Source organism: Aricia agestis, chromosome 13 (genome assembly GCF_905147365.1).
Source record: "Aricia agestis chromosome 13, ilAriAges1.1, whole genome shotgun sequence".
Classification (NCBI taxonomy): domain Eukaryota; kingdom Metazoa; phylum Arthropoda; class Insecta; order Lepidoptera; family Lycaenidae; genus Aricia; species Aricia agestis.
Genome location: NC_056418.1, coordinates 16,042,083 through 16,061,478, shown reverse-complemented (window position 1 = coordinate 16,061,478; position 19,396 = coordinate 16,042,083). Strand labels below are relative to the sequence as shown.

At 39.1% G+C, this 19,396-nt stretch overlaps 1 protein-coding gene across 1 annotated transcript in view; it reads left to right on the top strand.

Moving 5' to 3' along the window:
* Window positions 1-17,978, top strand: part of LOC121733071 (putative inorganic phosphate cotransporter) — a 31,091-nt gene extending 13,113 nt beyond the window's left edge. The window contains exons 5-11 of the mRNA XM_042123171.1: window positions 8,761-8,978; window positions 10,120-10,269; window positions 11,416-11,548; window positions 14,794-14,918; window positions 15,612-15,734; window positions 17,326-17,470; window positions 17,844-17,978. Of these exons, the coding sequence (XP_041979105.1) occupies window positions 8,761-8,978; window positions 10,120-10,269; window positions 11,416-11,548; window positions 14,794-14,918; window positions 15,612-15,734; window positions 17,326-17,470; window positions 17,844-17,896 (947 nt within the window). The 3' untranslated portion in view covers window positions 17,897-17,978. The remainder of the gene's footprint in view (window positions 1-8,760; window positions 8,979-10,119; window positions 10,270-11,415; window positions 11,549-14,793; window positions 14,919-15,611; window positions 15,735-17,325; window positions 17,471-17,843) is intronic.
* The last annotated feature ends 1,418 nt before the right edge of the window (window positions 17,979-19,396 follow it).

Sequence of the window (19,396 nt, the reverse complement as noted above, 5' to 3'; positions counted from 1 at the left end):
ATAATGCAAATCCATTTTTTCTCGAATTTCTTAAAGTTTAGAGGGCTTTTGATTTTCAAATTATATTTTTTGTGAAAGTAAATATTTAATATTCTGTAAACATTCCTGCAGCTCCACGTGTATGAGCCGGGAAATAGATTAAAAGCTAGACTAAAAATTCTGCCGAAAGGTGGCGTCCGGCGTCATAACTCATACTGCACTATGGCCAACATTCGCTAAATAGTGGAAATAATCGACATTATTTTATGGGAATAATACCCTAGACTCTAGAGTCATTTTACCTACAACACAAGAACAATAATTATAATTGCCTAATATTGCATCCGGCCCTTTAAAAACCACTGTCTAGTGAAATATAGTCTCAAGTCTGGCTATATTGTAGTCGAACGAGAGTTAAGCTCAGTGTGAAAATATGTATGAAAAATTATTCATATATTTGACAAGGACGAAGTCGTGGGCAATAGCTAGTGAGAAATATATATCCAACAGATTAGTATACCCTTTCTATACCTGTTTGTTAAGAATAGCTCCATAAAGTAACGTTAATTACTATTGATTTTGTGAACATAAGGCGCAAAAATAAATATACTAAAATAATCGTAGCTCAGCTCCGATATTACTTACGAGTAGAACAATTTTATTACTAATATATGTTTCTCTAATGTAGTGCTACAAAATAGTATTGGTTTATTCCCTGGCCGCTGGAAAAAAAAATGACGCCATAGGTCCATACAAAGTTACTCAATGCCCTTTGTATCAGAGTAGACGGATAGTAGTTATGTCTATTGTGTTTGATAATTTGCAAGACGTCTCACGTAATAGAAATCTGTCAACTTAGCAATCCATCACGCGTCGCGTTTAAGGTTTTCCGACAGGAGTTTGTCTGTTCAATAACGTGGTTCATTGGTTGTTTAAAGCCAATCAAAATCCCTAGTAAATACATGCACATTTTACAAAACTGGCAGATAAGCTTAGTTCTGCAGCATATGCTGTTAAAAAAAATCGTGAAATCACTGATATAGAGACCGCGCGATTAGTTTACTTTAGCTACTTTCATAGCATAATGTCTTACGGCATCCTCTTGTGGGGAAACGCGGCGGACATTAATACAATATTTGTGCTGCAGAAGCGAGCTATTCGTTCTATTTATAAGATGTCGTCTTTTGAATCTCTTAGAGAAAAATTTAAAGAAATAAGAATTCTGACCGTCGCATCTCAATACATTTTGGAAAATCTCTTATATGTTAGAAAGGACATAAATATTTTCAAAAAGATAAGTGATAATCATAATGTAAATACTAGAAATAAGAACAAGTTAGCAATACCAATGTTCAGACTAGCCAAAATAAGCAAATCCTTTAAAGGCCAATGTATACGCCTATACAATAAAATCCCAGAAAATGTTCAAAATCTACCTTTAAACAAATTTAAAAAAGCAGTTAAAGAACGTTTGTGTGCTAAAGCGTATTATAAAGTCAATGATTTTATCGAGGACAGCTGCACACCTTGGGAATAGGGTGGCTCCTTGCAGGTTACTTTTCTTTTATTTTTGTTACATAGCTGTAAGCCATAACATTGTAATTTTCCATTTTTTTTGTAAAAGATGGCCCCGTGCGAGTTTCTTACGCCGGTTCTTCTCGGCGGGGTAGTTCCCGAACCGGTGGTAGGCAACGTAGTTTCTTCGTTCGACTTTCAAAAAGTGTATCATGATACCCATTTCGAATAAAAAGATATTTTATTTTATTTATATTTTATTTTATATATTTATTTACTTCTTACATAAAACCGCAGAAAACATTATTCATTCGAAATATTTGTATTCCTAGCGCGAGGGCTGCAAGGAATGGTCTGGGTCCCTATTATGAGCTCTTAAATCCATTCACTTTACGTCCTTATACAGTCAGATAAGGACGTAAAGAGAATGGATTTAAGAGCTCATGATAGAAGCCCTGAGGTTTGTAGTGCATGGTCACGACTCACGATTGACTGTAACAAAAATCTCTCTATTGTAAATGCTAAGAGCCAACGTGCTGACTCGCTGAGTATACATAATATCATACTTTGGGAATTATTATACACCTACTGCAAGTGGCAGGGCTTACACAGGATAATTCAACACCAACTTTTTTTTTAAATGAAATAAGGGGGCAAACGAGCAAACGGGTCACCTGATGGAAAGCAACTTCCGTCACCCATGGACACTCGCAGCATCAGAAGAGCTGCAGGTGGGTTGCCGGCCTTATAAGAGGGAATAGGGTAATAGGGGAGGGTAGGGATGGGAATGGAATATGGTAGGGGATTGGGCTTCCGGTAAACTCACTCACTCGGCGAAACACAGCGCAAGCGCTGTTTCACGCCGGTTTTCTGCGAGAACGTGGTATTTCTCCGGTCGAGCCAGCCCATTCGTGCCGAAGCATGGCTCTCCCACGTATAACATGCGGCTTCATTGGCTGGTTGCTACATATATTTCCACGAAGTTACTAAAACATTGCTATAATAAATGCATGGAACTTGCAATAGGTGAAACAATGATTTTAGAGTTGCAAGAATCTACAATATTTTATGTTGTGTTTAATTCATATCTTCATTAAAAAAGCCCCACTCACCACTCACCAGGCGAGATAGCCGGACAAAAGGTGGACTGTAAAAGGGGAAATGATGGATAAGCCTTAAGTTGCAGCTGAGATAAGGCTGCTGTCATAACAAATACTAGCGATATTTTCGACCTTCTACAGTATCTCGCAGTCTGGGTATTACCTTCTATCTTTTTGAATAATGTTTATTGCAAACAACCAGCATTCCTTTTATTGAGCATGTTTATTTTATCCAATTTCTTTTGTAGAGAATACCGCGAAACGAGTGCTTATCATCGTCATTCCTCTGTATCTTATTTCGCTCCAATATTTCAATTGCGCGATCGATATGCAAATCGCGAAAGAAATAAGACGTTATATTTGCTCCTCCAGTCGTATGTAAATTCCTGGTGATAATATATTTAACTCTGTCAATAATATCGACAGGGATAAGGAAAATGTCGGAAAGAAGTGCGGGATTACCGACCGTCGAAAACAGATTTGATGCAAAAGGTTTCGAGGATACAAATTAATTTACTAAAAAATGAATCTAATATTACCTATATAAAATTCTCGTGTCGCAGTGTTTGTGCGCGAACTCCTTCAAAACGGGTCAACTGATTTTAATGAAATTTTGTATGTACATTCCATTAGCCCTAGTTTTTATCTACTTTTTGACAAAAATACGTTTGCCGGGTCAGCTAGTTTAAATAGATAATTTATGAATGATTGCTCACTGTGGACAAAGCCGCATGTAAAAGCCTGTATAGTAATAAAACGTATTACGATCGTATGCCAGATTTTATGGATCGCCAGTTTGGCAATAAATTGGCCACAACGAATGCGTTGATTCTAATTTATATCAATACGCGCTAAACGGTGGCCGTTATGGTATCTAAAAGATTTACTAACAGGTAAAAATATTACAAGTATACACTTTCTGCATACATTTTCTCGGCGTAAGGCTAATTATATTTAAGCGGTTTTATTATTAATAATAATTATTATGTAAAAAGGACAGCAAGTCCTTTTTGCAAAAAAATGTGGCACGTTTTTCATTGAACGTCCACGTTCGGGGCGGCCGATCGCTCCGATCGGGCTGATCGCAGATTGGTCTGATCTGTAGGCCTACTACGATACCGTTTTGAGACTCAAACAATCGGACGAGAATGCCGCGTCCTGCTCTAACAACGGCATTTCACGTTTGTCAGAGTAGGACGCAACATTCTCGTACGATTGTATGAGTCTCAAAACCGTGTCGTGGTACGGGCCCTGACTCGTGTTACGTGTAGAGGCCGACCTGTCGGACTGATGATCGGCTGAACTTTTTGTGGATTTCCGTGTATGTACACGCAGACCTCAACATTTTCTCTATTTACATCTTCCTTTTATGAATTTATCTCCTAACCATTTTATTTGAGGGTAGCTTTTGAACGTTAATGTCGAGAGTTATTTATCAAATACAAATAGACATAACGAGTCAGATAGCGTTATCTGCGAGCACTGGCACTTGTGACGCGAACCGGTTCGGGCCGGTTTGCCAATTTGCGTTTTTTAAATCAATTCGTAGTACCGTTCCGATCAAGGCAGCAAGCGACCGCGACCGACAAAAATTTGAATAAAATGCCACTTTATTACCTAGGGCCTAGGCTATAGGTTTATCTTGCTCTAGCCCCTACAAAGCAGCGGCGGCATGGGTCGCTAGACCGAAGTCGGTAGAAAATAAACCAATAGCCTAGGCCCTAGCTAATTTTCCTAATTTCTGTCGGTCGCGGCCACCGCCCTTATGTTAAATAGCGGTCTCGTATTAACACAACAAACCCATTAATAGTGTAATACAATAAAGACGAACTATTTAAAAAAATCCAGAAGAACCTCCTTGCTGATAAAAACAACATCCACTGTCTGTCAACATAGATACAAACATCACAACACAGTTAAACAATATTTTGTTCTTGTCTGATATTTTAGAACAGTCTCTTGAGTCTTGACAGACAGTCATCAAACTTTAATAATTATTAAATTATAATTAATTTAATTTTTTTATAATATAATATATAAATATCTATGGACGCTTCACACCACGTCAGTCTGGCCCCGTGCTAAGTACCTGAAGAACTTGTGTTACGGGTACCAGATAACGGAAATATATTTAATACTTTTATACTATACATATATTTAAGATTTTTATTATATGATACACGTCATATTTAATACACATCCAGACATCGAAAACTTTTTGTTCCTTCGGCGGTGGTTTAATATCTCTATGGTCGGCGGGATTCGAACACGCGACCCCCGGCTTGAGCTGCCACACACTCAACCAATTGAGCTACAGAGGTCGTCTTATAATTATAACGTCTTTATACACCCCTTACATTTTATAGAAAGGGCGCTAGACTTTACAGTTCATAGTTCGTCCTATGACCGCGCCCTTACTAACACCATTTATGCATTTCAAATAATTTTCTTGAAATTTTCTTAACTCGCTTCGAACGTCTTTGTTAGATTAAACTTTTATAATTCCAAGTCAATTTTTAATTTGAATTCGCTCTAAGAGATGTAAATTAGCGACTTTTTCATCGGGACCCATGATTTTAGTAGTCTGATTGATATTCATTTTGAAGTTTTTATCCTTTGATTTTGAATTCAACAAGCGGCCTTATTGATAACGAAAGTGTTCATCAAGTATTATTGTTAATTATATTTACTAAGGGTACCTAACTCGCAACGATCTATTCAAGGTCCACTGTCTTTGTAAAAATGTACGGTTCCCAAGCGATGAACGAATTTCGCGGCGACTTCATCTAGTATTTTTATTAAATTATACCGCCCCGCCTACCGCTTGCGCTGTGTTTCGCCGAGTGAGTGAGTTTACCGGAGGCCCAATCCCCTACTCTATTCCCTTCCCTATCCTCCCCTACTCCCTTCCCATCCCATCCCTACCCTCCCCTTTTACCCTAATTCCTCTTAAAAGGCCGGCAACGCACCTGCAGCTCTTCTGATGCTGCGAGTGTCTATGGGCGACGGAAGTTGCTTTCCATCAGGTGACCCGTTTGCTCGTTTGCCCCCTTATATCATTAAAAAAATGTTATAATTAAGAGCACCCATCAGCAAAGTGTGGGTATAATGAAATCAAAGCGACCTAATATTGGGGAGTACTGGGCGACTGGGCCATTAGAACCGAGCCGACTCGGTCGTAGGCCTTCTAAACTAATTAAACTTCGATAATAATGAATTGAGAATTAATTAAGTAAATTATAACCCGCCACTGATTATTGATGAAGCTCGGCCTGAAGTTCCAATATTATTTAGCTGTAACAAGACTTTACCAAGTTGTAACTCGGAATAAAAATTACTGCTAGAACTGATAAACCAATAAATTACTTAGGGCCAGTTTCACCACTTCGTGACAAGTGCCGAGTAGGCTATTCACCACTTAACTTGACAGATCAAGTATGAAGAATCTGTCAAAAAAGCTGTGAATAGCCTATTCGGCACTTTATCGGAAAGTGGTGAAACAGGCCCTTAGTTTCTATATACTAACGTCATACACGTTTGAAAACAAAAATATTTATTTGTGATAATTAACAATAATTAAAGTGAATTTTTAGTAAGTAAGTATAAAAAAAAACATACTAAATTGTAGAAATCATGATTCTGGTTTTCAACGTTTTAAACAACATTAGGTTGTTTAAAAACGTTGAACGAACCTTGCGCAAATTGTATAAGTCTCTGAATTCCAAACATAGTATTATCAGATATATTAACCTACCCTCATTTACTTACGATCGATCTTTATCGTCAAAAGCATTAGCGGCTAATGGCAAAATGTTGCAAGCTCATCGTGAACTGAAAACTTCGTAAATTGGTGGTAAGTTTTACATCGAAACTGCGATCACTAGATAATATACCGCTAATGTGAACTACGATCAATCAAAATAATGAATATTATGAGTCGAGTGAGTATGGAGTAGGGGCCAGGCCACAACAATGCGTTGCGGCGACGCATCGTATAAATCTACGACGCAGCAGAACGCATCGTGGAAATTTGCGATGCGTCAGCGACATTCCCAAGGAAATTTTTGCGTTGTAACAACGCATCGCATTTCTGTGCGATGTTGTTTTTGCGATACGACGCCGCAGCCCGCAACGCAGTGTTGTGGCCTGGCCCTTAAGTGTAAAGAATTTTATGTCATTTATCATCATGAGGAAATTAACTATTATAATATTATTTTGTCGATTTGTTATCGACTTACCAATGTTTTTTACAATGTGCTACTTCGATGATATACTTGAAATTATAACTAGTAAACATTCCTTACAGTAGGAAGTGATGAAATTCGCACTATAACCGCCTGTGTACTGCTAAAGCCATGTGGGAATTTCATACAAAAATTAAATTAAGAAATTTAAAAAAAACCCCGCCAAAACAACTTTAAAAAGTAATGAAATAATATTTACTGCCTTTCAGTTCAAATAATTCCTAACTTGTGTAAAGTAATATTTTAGTCCATAATTGTTGCCACGGTGTGTCGGGGGACCGCCAAGTAAACTACAACCTACAACCGCCAACTCGCTGATTACCTATCCCGATTCAGATTGCTGTGAATTGATCCTTAAACTTGTTATGTGAAATTAAACATCTACTTTAGCGGTCCCCCGACACACCTTGACAACAATAATTATGGACTAAAATATTACTTTACACAAGTCAGGAATTATTTGAACTTAAATGCAGTAAATATTATTTCATTACTTTTTAAAGTTGTTTTGGCGGGGTTTTTTTTTAATTTCTTAATTTAATTTTATTTCATACTTTTTAAACTTGTGTTGGTTATAGTGCGGAATAATTCCTATCAACAGAATCATATTCTCATGATTACCATCTATCAATGTCCTTTTCGATGAGGCCGTTAATATGAGCCCAAACATGAAACCTTTACTTTGGGTTCATACGAAGCTCGATTCCTATAGAATCCAGGTGATGCTGCAGCAGCAGCATGTAAATATTTACTGTTTATACTTTATCTACTTCTTACTGGTTGTCGCAATTAAAATGCGCCCAAACACGAAACCTCTCCTCTTAGTTGGCGAGGAGTTGGATATCCTATTGATTACCAGGCGATGCTGCAGCACCAGGTCAACTTTCCATTATTATGTGTATACGTATATTGTATATTCACAAATGTCACGAACTAGAATGAAATGTAAAACCCATCAAACGACTACAAGTTGCTAACGACCTTTCATGAACCAGATAAACCCTAATTGTCCAGCACTGAGCAGGCTGATAATGATGAATTATAACTAAAAACACTCTCGATCATGTCAGCTTTCAAACAAAAAAAACTAGATCAAAATCGGTCCACCCGTTTGGATGCTACGATGCCACGGACAAACAGACAGACAGACAGACAGACAGACAGACAGACAGACACGTCAAACTTATAACACCCCTCTTTTTTGTCGGGGGTTAAAAATCCAAACAGCCGAAATGCAGCTGAACAACTGTTACTTTTTGAAACTCACTTAAAATGTCAAACGCACCTGGCATTGCCTATTGCCCAATAACATAGGTTACACGCTCAGTTTCTCATCAGTTCAGACTATCAATCTGGTAAAGATTGCCGGGAAACTGAACGTCTAACCCACGGATTGATGGACTGATATTTTTTTTATTATATGCTACCAGAGAAATTGATTCCTAGGCAGATGGCGGACCCAAGTAATTTGGTCGCGTTATATCAACCCATGCGACTGCAGTCTGCAGGTCACAGCTAACCTTGAATTGACATAAGCCAACCGAATGACGTAGGTCCGTCAACTGCATAGGAATCGATTTCCTCGATGGTTTTTTTTAAAGAAGGCTGTCGTTGTAGCCCTAATGTCACTGCGACCCATAAGGATCTATTGTGACTCCTTCGCACTAGAGAACCGTCCCCAACCCAATGCTGCTCATAAATTGAACGATGTGGTTGGGGTTGGTGCCACGAACCTCCTCCACGGATGAGTATTCGTAGCGACCAAGGTGCCTGCTCCTGCAGCTCTGTAGTAGAGCAGGACAGTCAAGGAGGTGTATAGGTTCTTCGATGGTACTTTTCGGTAATCAGTCTAGCGTCAATCACAGATTGATGGACGGAACTGATGCCAGATTGACCGTGCCTTTCATTCCATTCCTCTCCAGGCGGCCACCTCGGCGTGATAATCGCGATGCCGGTGTCTGGTCTGCTGGCGGAGACGGCTCTGGGCTGGCGGTCCATCTTCTACGCGGTGTCGGCCATCACCGGCGGCGTGGCGGCGCTGTGGTACTGCTTCGCCGCCAGCTCGCCGAGGGAGCACCGCCTCATGACGGAGGAGGAGAGGAGCTATATCGAGCGGGATCTTCACATTTCAGAGAAAGGGGTACGTAATACGTATGATCCATCTACAGGATGTAACAAAACTTTAGGGTGTGTATGGGTACCGTTCACTGTGAAAGTAGCAGTACTGAAAGAGTGATTTTTTTCACCTTTGTATGCAGAAAGTCATGACGCTCAGGCGCTTGCTGATACAAATCACAAAAAAAAATTTGCTCCTTCAATGCTGCTATTTTCACAGTAAACTTTATGTGAGGGACACATACACACCCTAAAGTATTATCACTTAGTTTTGTTACACCTTGTACATAGATGTGCTCTCACCAGCTAGCAGTCAGAGAATTCTCAGTCAGTTTTGAAACATAAAGGCTCTTCTTCATGGTAGGTTAAATGATGCATAACCATGATTGGCACCAGGATTGCACAGTAATTGTCTAGTATGCACCAAGAGCCTCTTAAATTTTAACTGATTATCCGTACTAGACTTGTCTCCTAGCGTAATTTTAACAAAATAGTATAAGTGTGTCACAACTCTCACAGCATATTCTACAAGCTGTACAAAACTACCAAAACCTTTTTTCTCATGTTCCCCATATTTTAGATTGCCGGTATCGGTGTAAGTAGTTGACATTTTGTTCACAACATCTTCAGCACCTGTAGTGACCCAAATAAAAACTTCCCCGAAGCAAAATAAATTAGCCGCATGAGGAATTAATTCCGAACAGCTCCAGAAGTCCAGACTCAGTACATTCCGCCGCCGGCTCCGGCTGCGGTCTTACATTGCATTTCCAATCTTCATTCATAAACTCCAATTTACATTTTCATCCCGCAGCAGAGGTATTTTGATAACTAATTTCATACAATCTGCAGAAGTTTTCAAATTATTACATTTCCATTTTCCATAATTAATGTTTGTGTTTCGATTTGGCGTTTTATTTACTATTTAGGTCGGAAGGTCCATTATTTATAAAGTGTAGTCTTTTTTTATTATTTCACTCTCCCCCCGTGACATCAGCTCACTATACTTAGATTTTAGAAAATACTAGGAATACCATTAACACTCAGATCTCATGTCAAGTCACATCAGGTCATAATATCTCTTTTGAAGTGCCAAAAATAGGATTTTCTGTATCTCTTTGTTTCTTTTCTGTGTCTCAAAGTATTGTGTGATTACGTTTATTATCCAGTCGGCTCACATCCCCTGGCGTCGCATCCTGAGCACGCGGTCCTTGTGGGCGGTCGTGGTGACCCACATCGGCGGCTCCTGCAGCTACATCCTGTTCTTCGTCGACATGCCCACCTACCTCGAGCGGGGGCTGCAGATCTCGCTCAAAAATGTAAGGATAGAATTAATTGATGACTTTAATTAAGACTATTGTGGATGGAAACTCGCTTAGACAGAAAATATTATCATAATGTGCATTTACAGCTGATATAATATTCTTAATATTAATACTGTTTGCATATTTTAAAATATAAATATTTGTTAAATGTTGTTGTCCTGTGAGTTACAAAAAAAAGACTACATGATTCACAGCTCGTGCAATTTACGCGTTAATAAGCAAGAAAAATAAATATAGATCATCGACAATGTTAGGAGTTTCTTAGCAAAGGAAATATTATAGACGCAATATCACACTATAAAGATATCTTTTCCGTCGTAAACGTACCACTACGTTTTAATATCCGTCTGTGTACTTAGGACAACGGCCCCAACAGCAAGAAAAAAATATGTCAGATATCTTTACGTAAGCAGTGAATGTGCGAAACGGGAAACCTCTAATGATTTCAATTTTTTTACTATACATTACAGGATGTAACAAAACTAAGTAATAATACTTAAGGGTGTGTATTGGTCCCCCATATAGAGTTTGCTGTGAAAGTAGCAGCGCGGGGAGAGTAATTTTTTTTCACCTTAGGATGGAAAATTTCATGACGCTGAGGCGCTTGCCCATACAAATCACAAAAATATTCTTCTCTTTCAGCAATGCCACTTTCACAGTAAGCTCATAAATACAAGGTGTAACAAAAATAAGTGATAATACTTTAGGGTGTGTACGTATTCCTTGTAGAGAGTTCACTGTGAAAGTAGCAGCGCTGAAAGACCAAATTTTTTTTTCATTTTTGTATGGGGAAACTCGTGACGCTCGGGCCCTTGCCCCTACAAAAGTCAAAAAAAAATTTCGTCTTTCAGCGCTGCTACTTTCACAGTGAACTTTCTACAAGGAACACGTACACACCCTAAAGTATTATCACTTATTTTTGTTACACACTGTATAAGGGACACACCTATCCTAAACCTATCACTTAGCTTCGTTGTAACATTGTACTATCAGATAAGTTGATTCCTAGGCAGATGGGGGACCTACGTAGTTTGGTCGCGTTACGTCAAACCCGGCCGACAGATCACAATGCCCAGGAATCAATTTCCTCGATGGTATATAATATTATCTATTAAGCTACCAAAAATTATTATGTTACAGAGCGCGTTCCTGTCAGCTCTGCCGTACATCGGCATGATGACGGGGGGGCTGGTCTCGTCCAACGTCAGCGAGCTGCTCCTGAACCGCGGGTACCTCTCCCTCTCCCTGTCCAGGAAGATCTTCAACTCTATAGGTGGGTCCGCATGCGGTCAGGCCAAAATCGGCACATTATGTTTAAAAGTATGTTAATATTTTTGGCAATATTCCGCGAAATAAACCTCAACTGTAAGTAAATGAGTGAGTGTACGCATAGGCATGCGTACAGCACCTCCCTCCTCTCCCACACTGCCTATGCGTACACTCCAATGCAAGAACCTGCAAACACCACCACCAAGCAATAATGTTAGCAAATTCGTTCAAGGCCTCTGACCACAATGCAAGTTGAAAACCTCGACGTGCGTTTCGCCCCAACACTGGAGCAACCTCAGGATGTTGACTTTACGAACAACGTCCGTCTTATTATGTTTCCAATTAAATTTTGAGCAGTTCCCTCGACTACTAATGGTCATCATCAGGTAATGGTCATCACCACTTTTATGAATATGGTACCAAACCACGATCATACCCTATACAAAAAACTACAAAAAAAAACAAATAATTTGAAAATCGGTTCACAAACGGTGAAGTAATCTTTACAATATACATAAAAAAATATCCACAGCCGGACATAGAGCCTCCTCCTTTTTGGAATCCGGTTAAAAATGACAGGATGGGAGCAATTACTTTCATGCAGATTAGCAGGGCGATTCACGATTCCCGTTCGACACGGATTCGGAAACTTTACCGTGCGGTCATTGATCAATACCTAGCGCGACGAGCGTTAATTCGATGTCGCGCGATGAAGTTTCCGAATCAGAATCAAATTGGGCGTTGTGAATCAGGATTCAGGACCCAGATTCGCGTGCAGGAAATGACATTCATAACAGGAAAAGGGCCCTAAGGCCCATAGACACACATAGACGGACCGCATCTTGCAGTCGAAACCAACTGCAAAATGCGGTCGCCGCACGGCGATCTACAGTTTTCAATTTTCATACTAAATTCATATTCGCAATACATGGACCGCTTGAGCAGTTCTTAAGCGGTCGGTGCAAATTTCAACGCGACCGCTCTAGAGCAGTCCGTCCCAAGTCCCGACTGCAACTTGCGGTCCGTCTACGGCCGGACACAACGCCACTAAGGCATTGTGTACTTTTTTAGGATGGCCAAAAATGTTATGCTGTATTTCCATGCTTGCTAAGGTTTGACACAAGCATCCACAAATCTAGCTTGGCATTTAAATGTCGTTTACACGCTTGTGAATACGTCAGTGTATTACGTACATCCAAGCATGGCGGACACCGAACTTGTTTCGGCTATTAAGAGGGCGACTAACCCAAAAAATCAAACATCGTCCTCCTCTCTTCACACTTTCATATGCCAGGTGAAAAAGGACGACGCGGATTTATCGCCAAATTAGTTTTTTCTCAATAACTCAATAAATATACAACATTTTAAAAATCCGCTAGATCGATCTCTTAATGATAGAGTTTTATACAATGTGTTAAAATATTAACTTAGTCCAATGCACGGTTAAGGCAATAAATAAAAAATTCGTAAAAATTAGATGCATCTTTGTGATTTTTTTCTATCGAGAAAATTTTAAGATATCGTGTTTTTGCTCAGATCGAATTCTCGGAAATATAATGTAGTATCTAATTTTAGAAAATGAAACAATTCGGGGCTTATTTTCAAGTATAAAAATAAATTATAAAATCGACACTTTAGGGTTAATCGCCCCCTTAAACTCATGTCAAGATTCGTCAAACATTCGTAAGAATGAGAGAGAGCCAATCGCTGGCGCGTGCTAGGTTTATGACCATATTATCTAGTTAGTCTACTTTAGTTTTCGTCACATTTGTTTTTTGCAAAACGTTAGCAAAAACGTACTTTACTGAGAATAATACCATTACGTACTTTTATACATTAAAATTCAGGTCACATTGCATTTAATTGTAAATATTTATTGTAATCTGTAAATAGCATGAAACCCCACGCGTGTGTTGTGTTTTGTAAAAGCTGTGTCAATTATTCAGGCCGCATTTGCGTGCCGGGAATTATAATAAAAAATAGATTTTATACATATAAGATATTTTATAATAAGGTTGTAATAGAACTTTCGAAGTTATTTTGCCTCGGAGTTTGTAGTAAGTGAGCCTTATGTCGTGGACATAGAGGTGCTATCGGTGGTGTATCTGGTCAGTAGATTCGTTAGTAAACTTTCCTTTTTTTTGCGTTACGTTGAATAATTATGATGTGTAATTTACTTATTAAATTAATCACGGTAATTTGCTGTTCAAATTAAAAGTATGCGAGTTATAAGGTGAAGCAGTAATTAAGCCATTTTTTTTTATGAAATAAGGGGGCAAACGAGCAAACGGGTCACCTGATGGAAAGCAACTTCCGTCGCCCATGGACACTCGCAGCATCAGAAGAGCTGCAGGTGCGTTGCCGGCCATTGAAGAGGGAATAGGGTAATAGGGGAGGGTAGGAATGGGAAGGGAAGGGAATAGGGGAGGGTAGGAAAGGGAATAGCGTAGGGGATTGGGCCTCCGGTAAACTCACTCACTCGGCGAAACACAGCGCAAGCGCTGTTTCACGCCGGTTTTCTGTGAGAACGTGGTATTTCTCCGGTCGAGCCGGCCCATTCGTGCCAAAGCATGGCTCTCCCACGTATGATTATTTTATAAACGTATGCCTGTTTCTTAGAACTATTACCAAAATAATAGATTTTGGTGCGCTTATTTTTATGTTAACACTAATGTTCCGATTTTTTTGTTTACAATGTTGATTGCACCCATAGCGTAGGTCGTGCAATGTTCTTTGAGGGACTGACGCACGCAAAACTTTATAAAATAATTGTATGACAATAAAATTTTTATGTAAGTATTAAATAATTTATTTAATACTTTATATTTATATTTAAAATTTAATAAAATAAGACAAAAAAATAAGGTTATTAATTCGCGTTTCGACCCGTAATACGTGTTTAGTATTTCCAGAACTAGTCAGTTTTCGTATGTTAGTCTATATCAGAGTGCCTTTCAAAAGTGTATGTATGTATGTAAATCTGCTTTATGTATGTATGCATGTAGGTATATGTATGTTTTTATGTTTGTCTTCGCATATTTCCGGAACTACAAACCCGATATAAGTCATTCTTTTTTTGTTGTACTAAGTTGTGTTGCACAATTTGGAAGTGGCAGTTTTGTCTTTTTAAAATATTATTCTAATTTAGTTTATATAATATATTTATTCTAATGTAGCTTGCTGGGCTTGTACAGTATAATTCTGTGGAATGTATTCAGAATAAAGTTTATAATATAATGAATATTTCAGGCTACATCGGCATGGCGCTGGGGCTGGTGGCGCTGTCGTTCATCGGGCCGGCGCAGCGCGAGTGGGCGGTGTTGACGCTCGTCGCAGCGCTAACCTTCAACGGCTTCTACACCTCTGGCTTCATGGTTTGTTCCAGTAGCGGCGTTAGGGGGAGTGCGACGCTGGGCGAACGCCCGGGGCGCATAAAAAGGGTACAGAAGGCAAACAAAAAACGCCACAAGCCAGCACCCTGGGCACCGAAGAAATTTCTCTTACTTTATACTTGGTAGTGCTAAGACCGAAACACAGAAACTGCATAACCTAACCTAATAAATAATAATGTAATAGGCCGTCTTAATTTTTCCCAATATTATCATCAAAATCGGTTGAGGAGTTTCCGGAGGCTGGAAATAAAAGCGAACACTTTCCCTAGGCCTATTATAACCTGAGAAAGTAATACATAAAAAACCCACAACTTCAATACTATTTGATGTAATAGCACACACTCAACACTACTGAGGATTCGAAGTTTTCTTCTTTCTAAAAGACTATGCCGTATGGTGGATTCCAAACAAAAAATTGAGAGGTGTCAAGGGACACCCAGATGGAACGAAGTTATAAAAAACATAAAAAAAATTATATATATATATATATATATATATATATATATATATATATATATATATATATATATATATATATATATATATATATATATATATATATATATATATATATGTATATATATATATCGTTACAACTTTTTCCGTCTAGCCCCCTTTCGCAACGCGCAATAAGGAACTTCGTTCCAAAAATTTTAAGTTTTGTTTCGTCCATAGATGGTGTACCTGGACATGTCTCCGAACTACGCGGGCGTGATGTTATCCCTCACCAACTTCGTCTCCAACATCGGCAGCATCCTCACGCCCATTTTGACCAGCCTCATACTCAACAACGATCCGGTGAGCGTCTACAACTAGATGAACGACGACGGAACTGCATCCTGCATTGTGTTGGTCAGCAGGCTTAGCAAAGTCACCGGAGAAACGGTTTCTTTCTACGGAAGAATAGACAAAGTCACAGGTTGACACAGAAAATCCGCCATTTTGTCACTAAAATCTGTCAGTATGTCCATTCTCTCCCGTTTCTAATGTTTATACAGACCTACTGTAAGAATCTTATTACGCTAGGAATTTGGATAGTATTAACATGGAGGCGTGGATGGGAGTTACCTGTCTCCCAAAATAACTTCAACACGGCTACCTGTTAGATTTTAAAAGACCTATTTCGGCTACAACATGCAAATCGACACTTATGATATTGATGGGAGGGCGAAAATGCGACAGCTAGCTGATACTTAAAAAAATTATAACAGATACGTCTTACTCATACTGATATCAATTCAACTTAACAACTTCTCATTTCCGCAATGAGCCAAAACAAACGTATTAGTCATAATAATAATAATCTACATAGCCAGACGTAATTTAGATAGTGTTATCCTTCTAATCTTGAGCTCACAGATATATATCAAGATAGATACCGCATGTGCATGTACTTCGCGTGCCATATCGCGTTCCCAAACGACGAGCAGTGCTCGACTTTCGAAAGTAAGTTCTTTAGTCTGCGCTCCACCGTTCGGAATCGGATGTCAATAGGTATTTTAAAAATGCCTAATTGTGACGGATTGAGCTTTGAGCTGTAGAAATTCGAATAGAAACGTCGATTTAGATAATGAAAACGATTCTTATCATCGGTACGTCACAGTAGGTAGGAAGAAAGTGGCACGCTCGTTTTCTTTTACAGTTCTTGCAATCTACGAGCGCGCGTAGCCTTTATGTGTAGTTGGAAATACGAATAGACATTTTCGTTAGTGTGCGTACCTAACGGAGCAGTCAGTAGCGAGCGAGCCATGTACGCGTGTATAGATATGGTCACCAACACAACTAAGGGCGCCGCGCGCTCATAGATTGCAAGAACTATATTAGGTACAAATGGAGGGATATGCGGTATCTATCTTGATCTATGTCTGTGGTTGAGTTACTTCCACAGCAGGCCGGTTCTGGGACCGGTGGTAGGCATAATTATTATTGACTCGTTATGTAGTAGTAGGCATAATTTACGTTCAAAAAGAGGCTTGACGAAGTAACAGACAGATAGACACATTTGTAATGGTCCAGTGATTTAGAGCCTGGCGGAGGTCGTGGGTTCGATTGCTGCGTTAGAAACATGTAATTTTCAAGTTTGGTTAGGACAATGCAGGCTGATCACCTGATTGCTGACAAATAAGATGATCCATGCGTCGGATGGGCATGTAAAAAATTGGTCCTGCGCTTGCTCTCTCACCAGTCGTGTCGGTCGTCCGCCACACTAGGTTATGAGGTTAATGGAACAGAGAGTGCTCTCGTGTACTGCGCACACACCTGGGCACTATAAATTAGTAATTACTCCTGCGTAACTGACTCGGTTTCAATTAAACTGGCCACCGTCACCGAAACCGGTGTGGGAGTTATTAGTAATAGAGAGTCATGATTTATTTATTTATTTTCACAGACGAACATGGCCGGGTGGCGCGTGGTGTTTCTGCTGATGGCGGGGCTCTGTGTCATCACCAACTTCGCCTTCGTGCTGTTCGTCAAGACGCATAGACGAGAGTGGGACGACCCCAAATACCTGGATAAGAGGAGATCTGACCCTGGTATACTGTTACTTGATGATGATGAATGTGATATCTTGATAAGTATTAAATGCCCCCATATACGGGACAAATAAATTCATAGGGGAGAATAGTGAGTCAGGGCAGCTGTTAAAATTGAGCAATGGCTTTAGCATCATTTCGACATTAATCTCGATGGTACTTATACCGAGATAAAAGTATAGACTATTAAGTAGTAAGGTACTACTTAACTCGATACTTCTTATCTGGGAAAATGTACGGTTCCCATGTGGTATAGGAATTTCAGCGAAATGGAGTTGCGGGCATCTACTAATTAAAATTATTAATTGTAAAAATACTCATAATATCTCTGTTCTAAGAATTAAAACAAACATTTTTTTCGTAATTGTTTCAGAGGAAATGAAGCCCGCTCTATCCGCGACCAAGGAGGAGGAGGCAGCGCACTGAACTATATAAGACTTGTTATATTTATAATTATTATATAATATTTATATTGTTATCGTTAAAATAAAATAAAAAAATTGAACCCTTATTCCTATAGTCTACAATACCTATCTCCTGTGTTAGTATAAATTACTCTGACGAAATGTTAAAGTCAAGCCTGGGTTAAATAGTACGTTATTTTTATCATTTCTTTATAAAATAATTATAGTCATGATCTCATGATACTTTAACTTTTGGCGCAAGTTGGAGTGGCGTAACTACTATCAGTTCTATCTGGGGGCCGTAGCAAATTGGTTTGATGGCGCCCTATCAGTGAAAATCGTCGTGTTATTTATAAAACAGGCGCTATTAAAAATATATTACAGAGTCGAAACCTTTTTGGGTCGGAGGCTCGTGGCATTCTGCCAGCCCTGCGGCCTGCCACGCTATCGTTGGGGTCAATTCAGATTTCAGACCGCAAAGTGACGAATAGATGCATTTCTAAAGTACTAAATTGACAGATTTCAATTGCGTGAGAGGTCTTGCAAATCTGTCAAATCCATACAAATTTAGAAATGCATCTACGCGTCGCGTTGCCGTCTGAATTTAGCCTTCGGGCCAGCGCAGACAGAACGGAGGGCAGCGAAAAGGATTTTATTAACGCACCTGAACATAGACTTTATCTTATATCTTTAAACGAGCAATTCTTGTATATATGTATATATATGTAATTGGAATCTCGGAATCGAACCAACGACTTTCATGAAATTTAGTATAAAAGGGGCTTTGGGGGCGATAAATCGATCTAGCTAGGAATAATTTTTAGAAAATGTCGTTTTATTCGTGTTTTATCGAATACCGAGCAAAGCTCGGTCAAATAGCTAGGTAGTAATAATTTTTACACTAAAGTGCGATAAGGGCCGGGACACATAAACACGATACAACGTCGTGTCGTACGACGATGCGTCGTCGCGTCGTGGGAATCTACGACGAGCATCGTAACCTGCCCTGATACACTAACTTTTAAGCCATTTTATATGAATATCGATTTTTAAAAAAACAATTTTTTTAATTAATCGAAACTTTTACAATCGATTAAAAAATATCGACAATCGAAAAAAAAAAACTATCGATTGTTCGATTAATCGATTTCGATGTTACAACACTACTCTCCAACCGTCTTACGTTTTTCGATCAGCATGAGAATCTGACGCGAGTTTCACAGTTTTTACCAATCCCACAAAAGTGCTCAACAAAAAGAAGTTTTCATTTCAATAAGTCGGGTTTTCCTTCCTGTTGCTATAACTCCAGAACGCACGAACCGATTTTCACGGTTTCGCATTAGTTGGAAAGGTCTCAGGCTCCGTGAGGTCTATACAAAAGAAAATTCAGAAAAAACTCCAAGAGAAAAGCAGGAAAACAGGGAAAATCATTTATGGTAAAACAACATTTGCCGGGACAGCTAGTAAGTTATAATAACTGCTTCAACACAGTGTGTATCATATTATTTTGACACATTTTTAT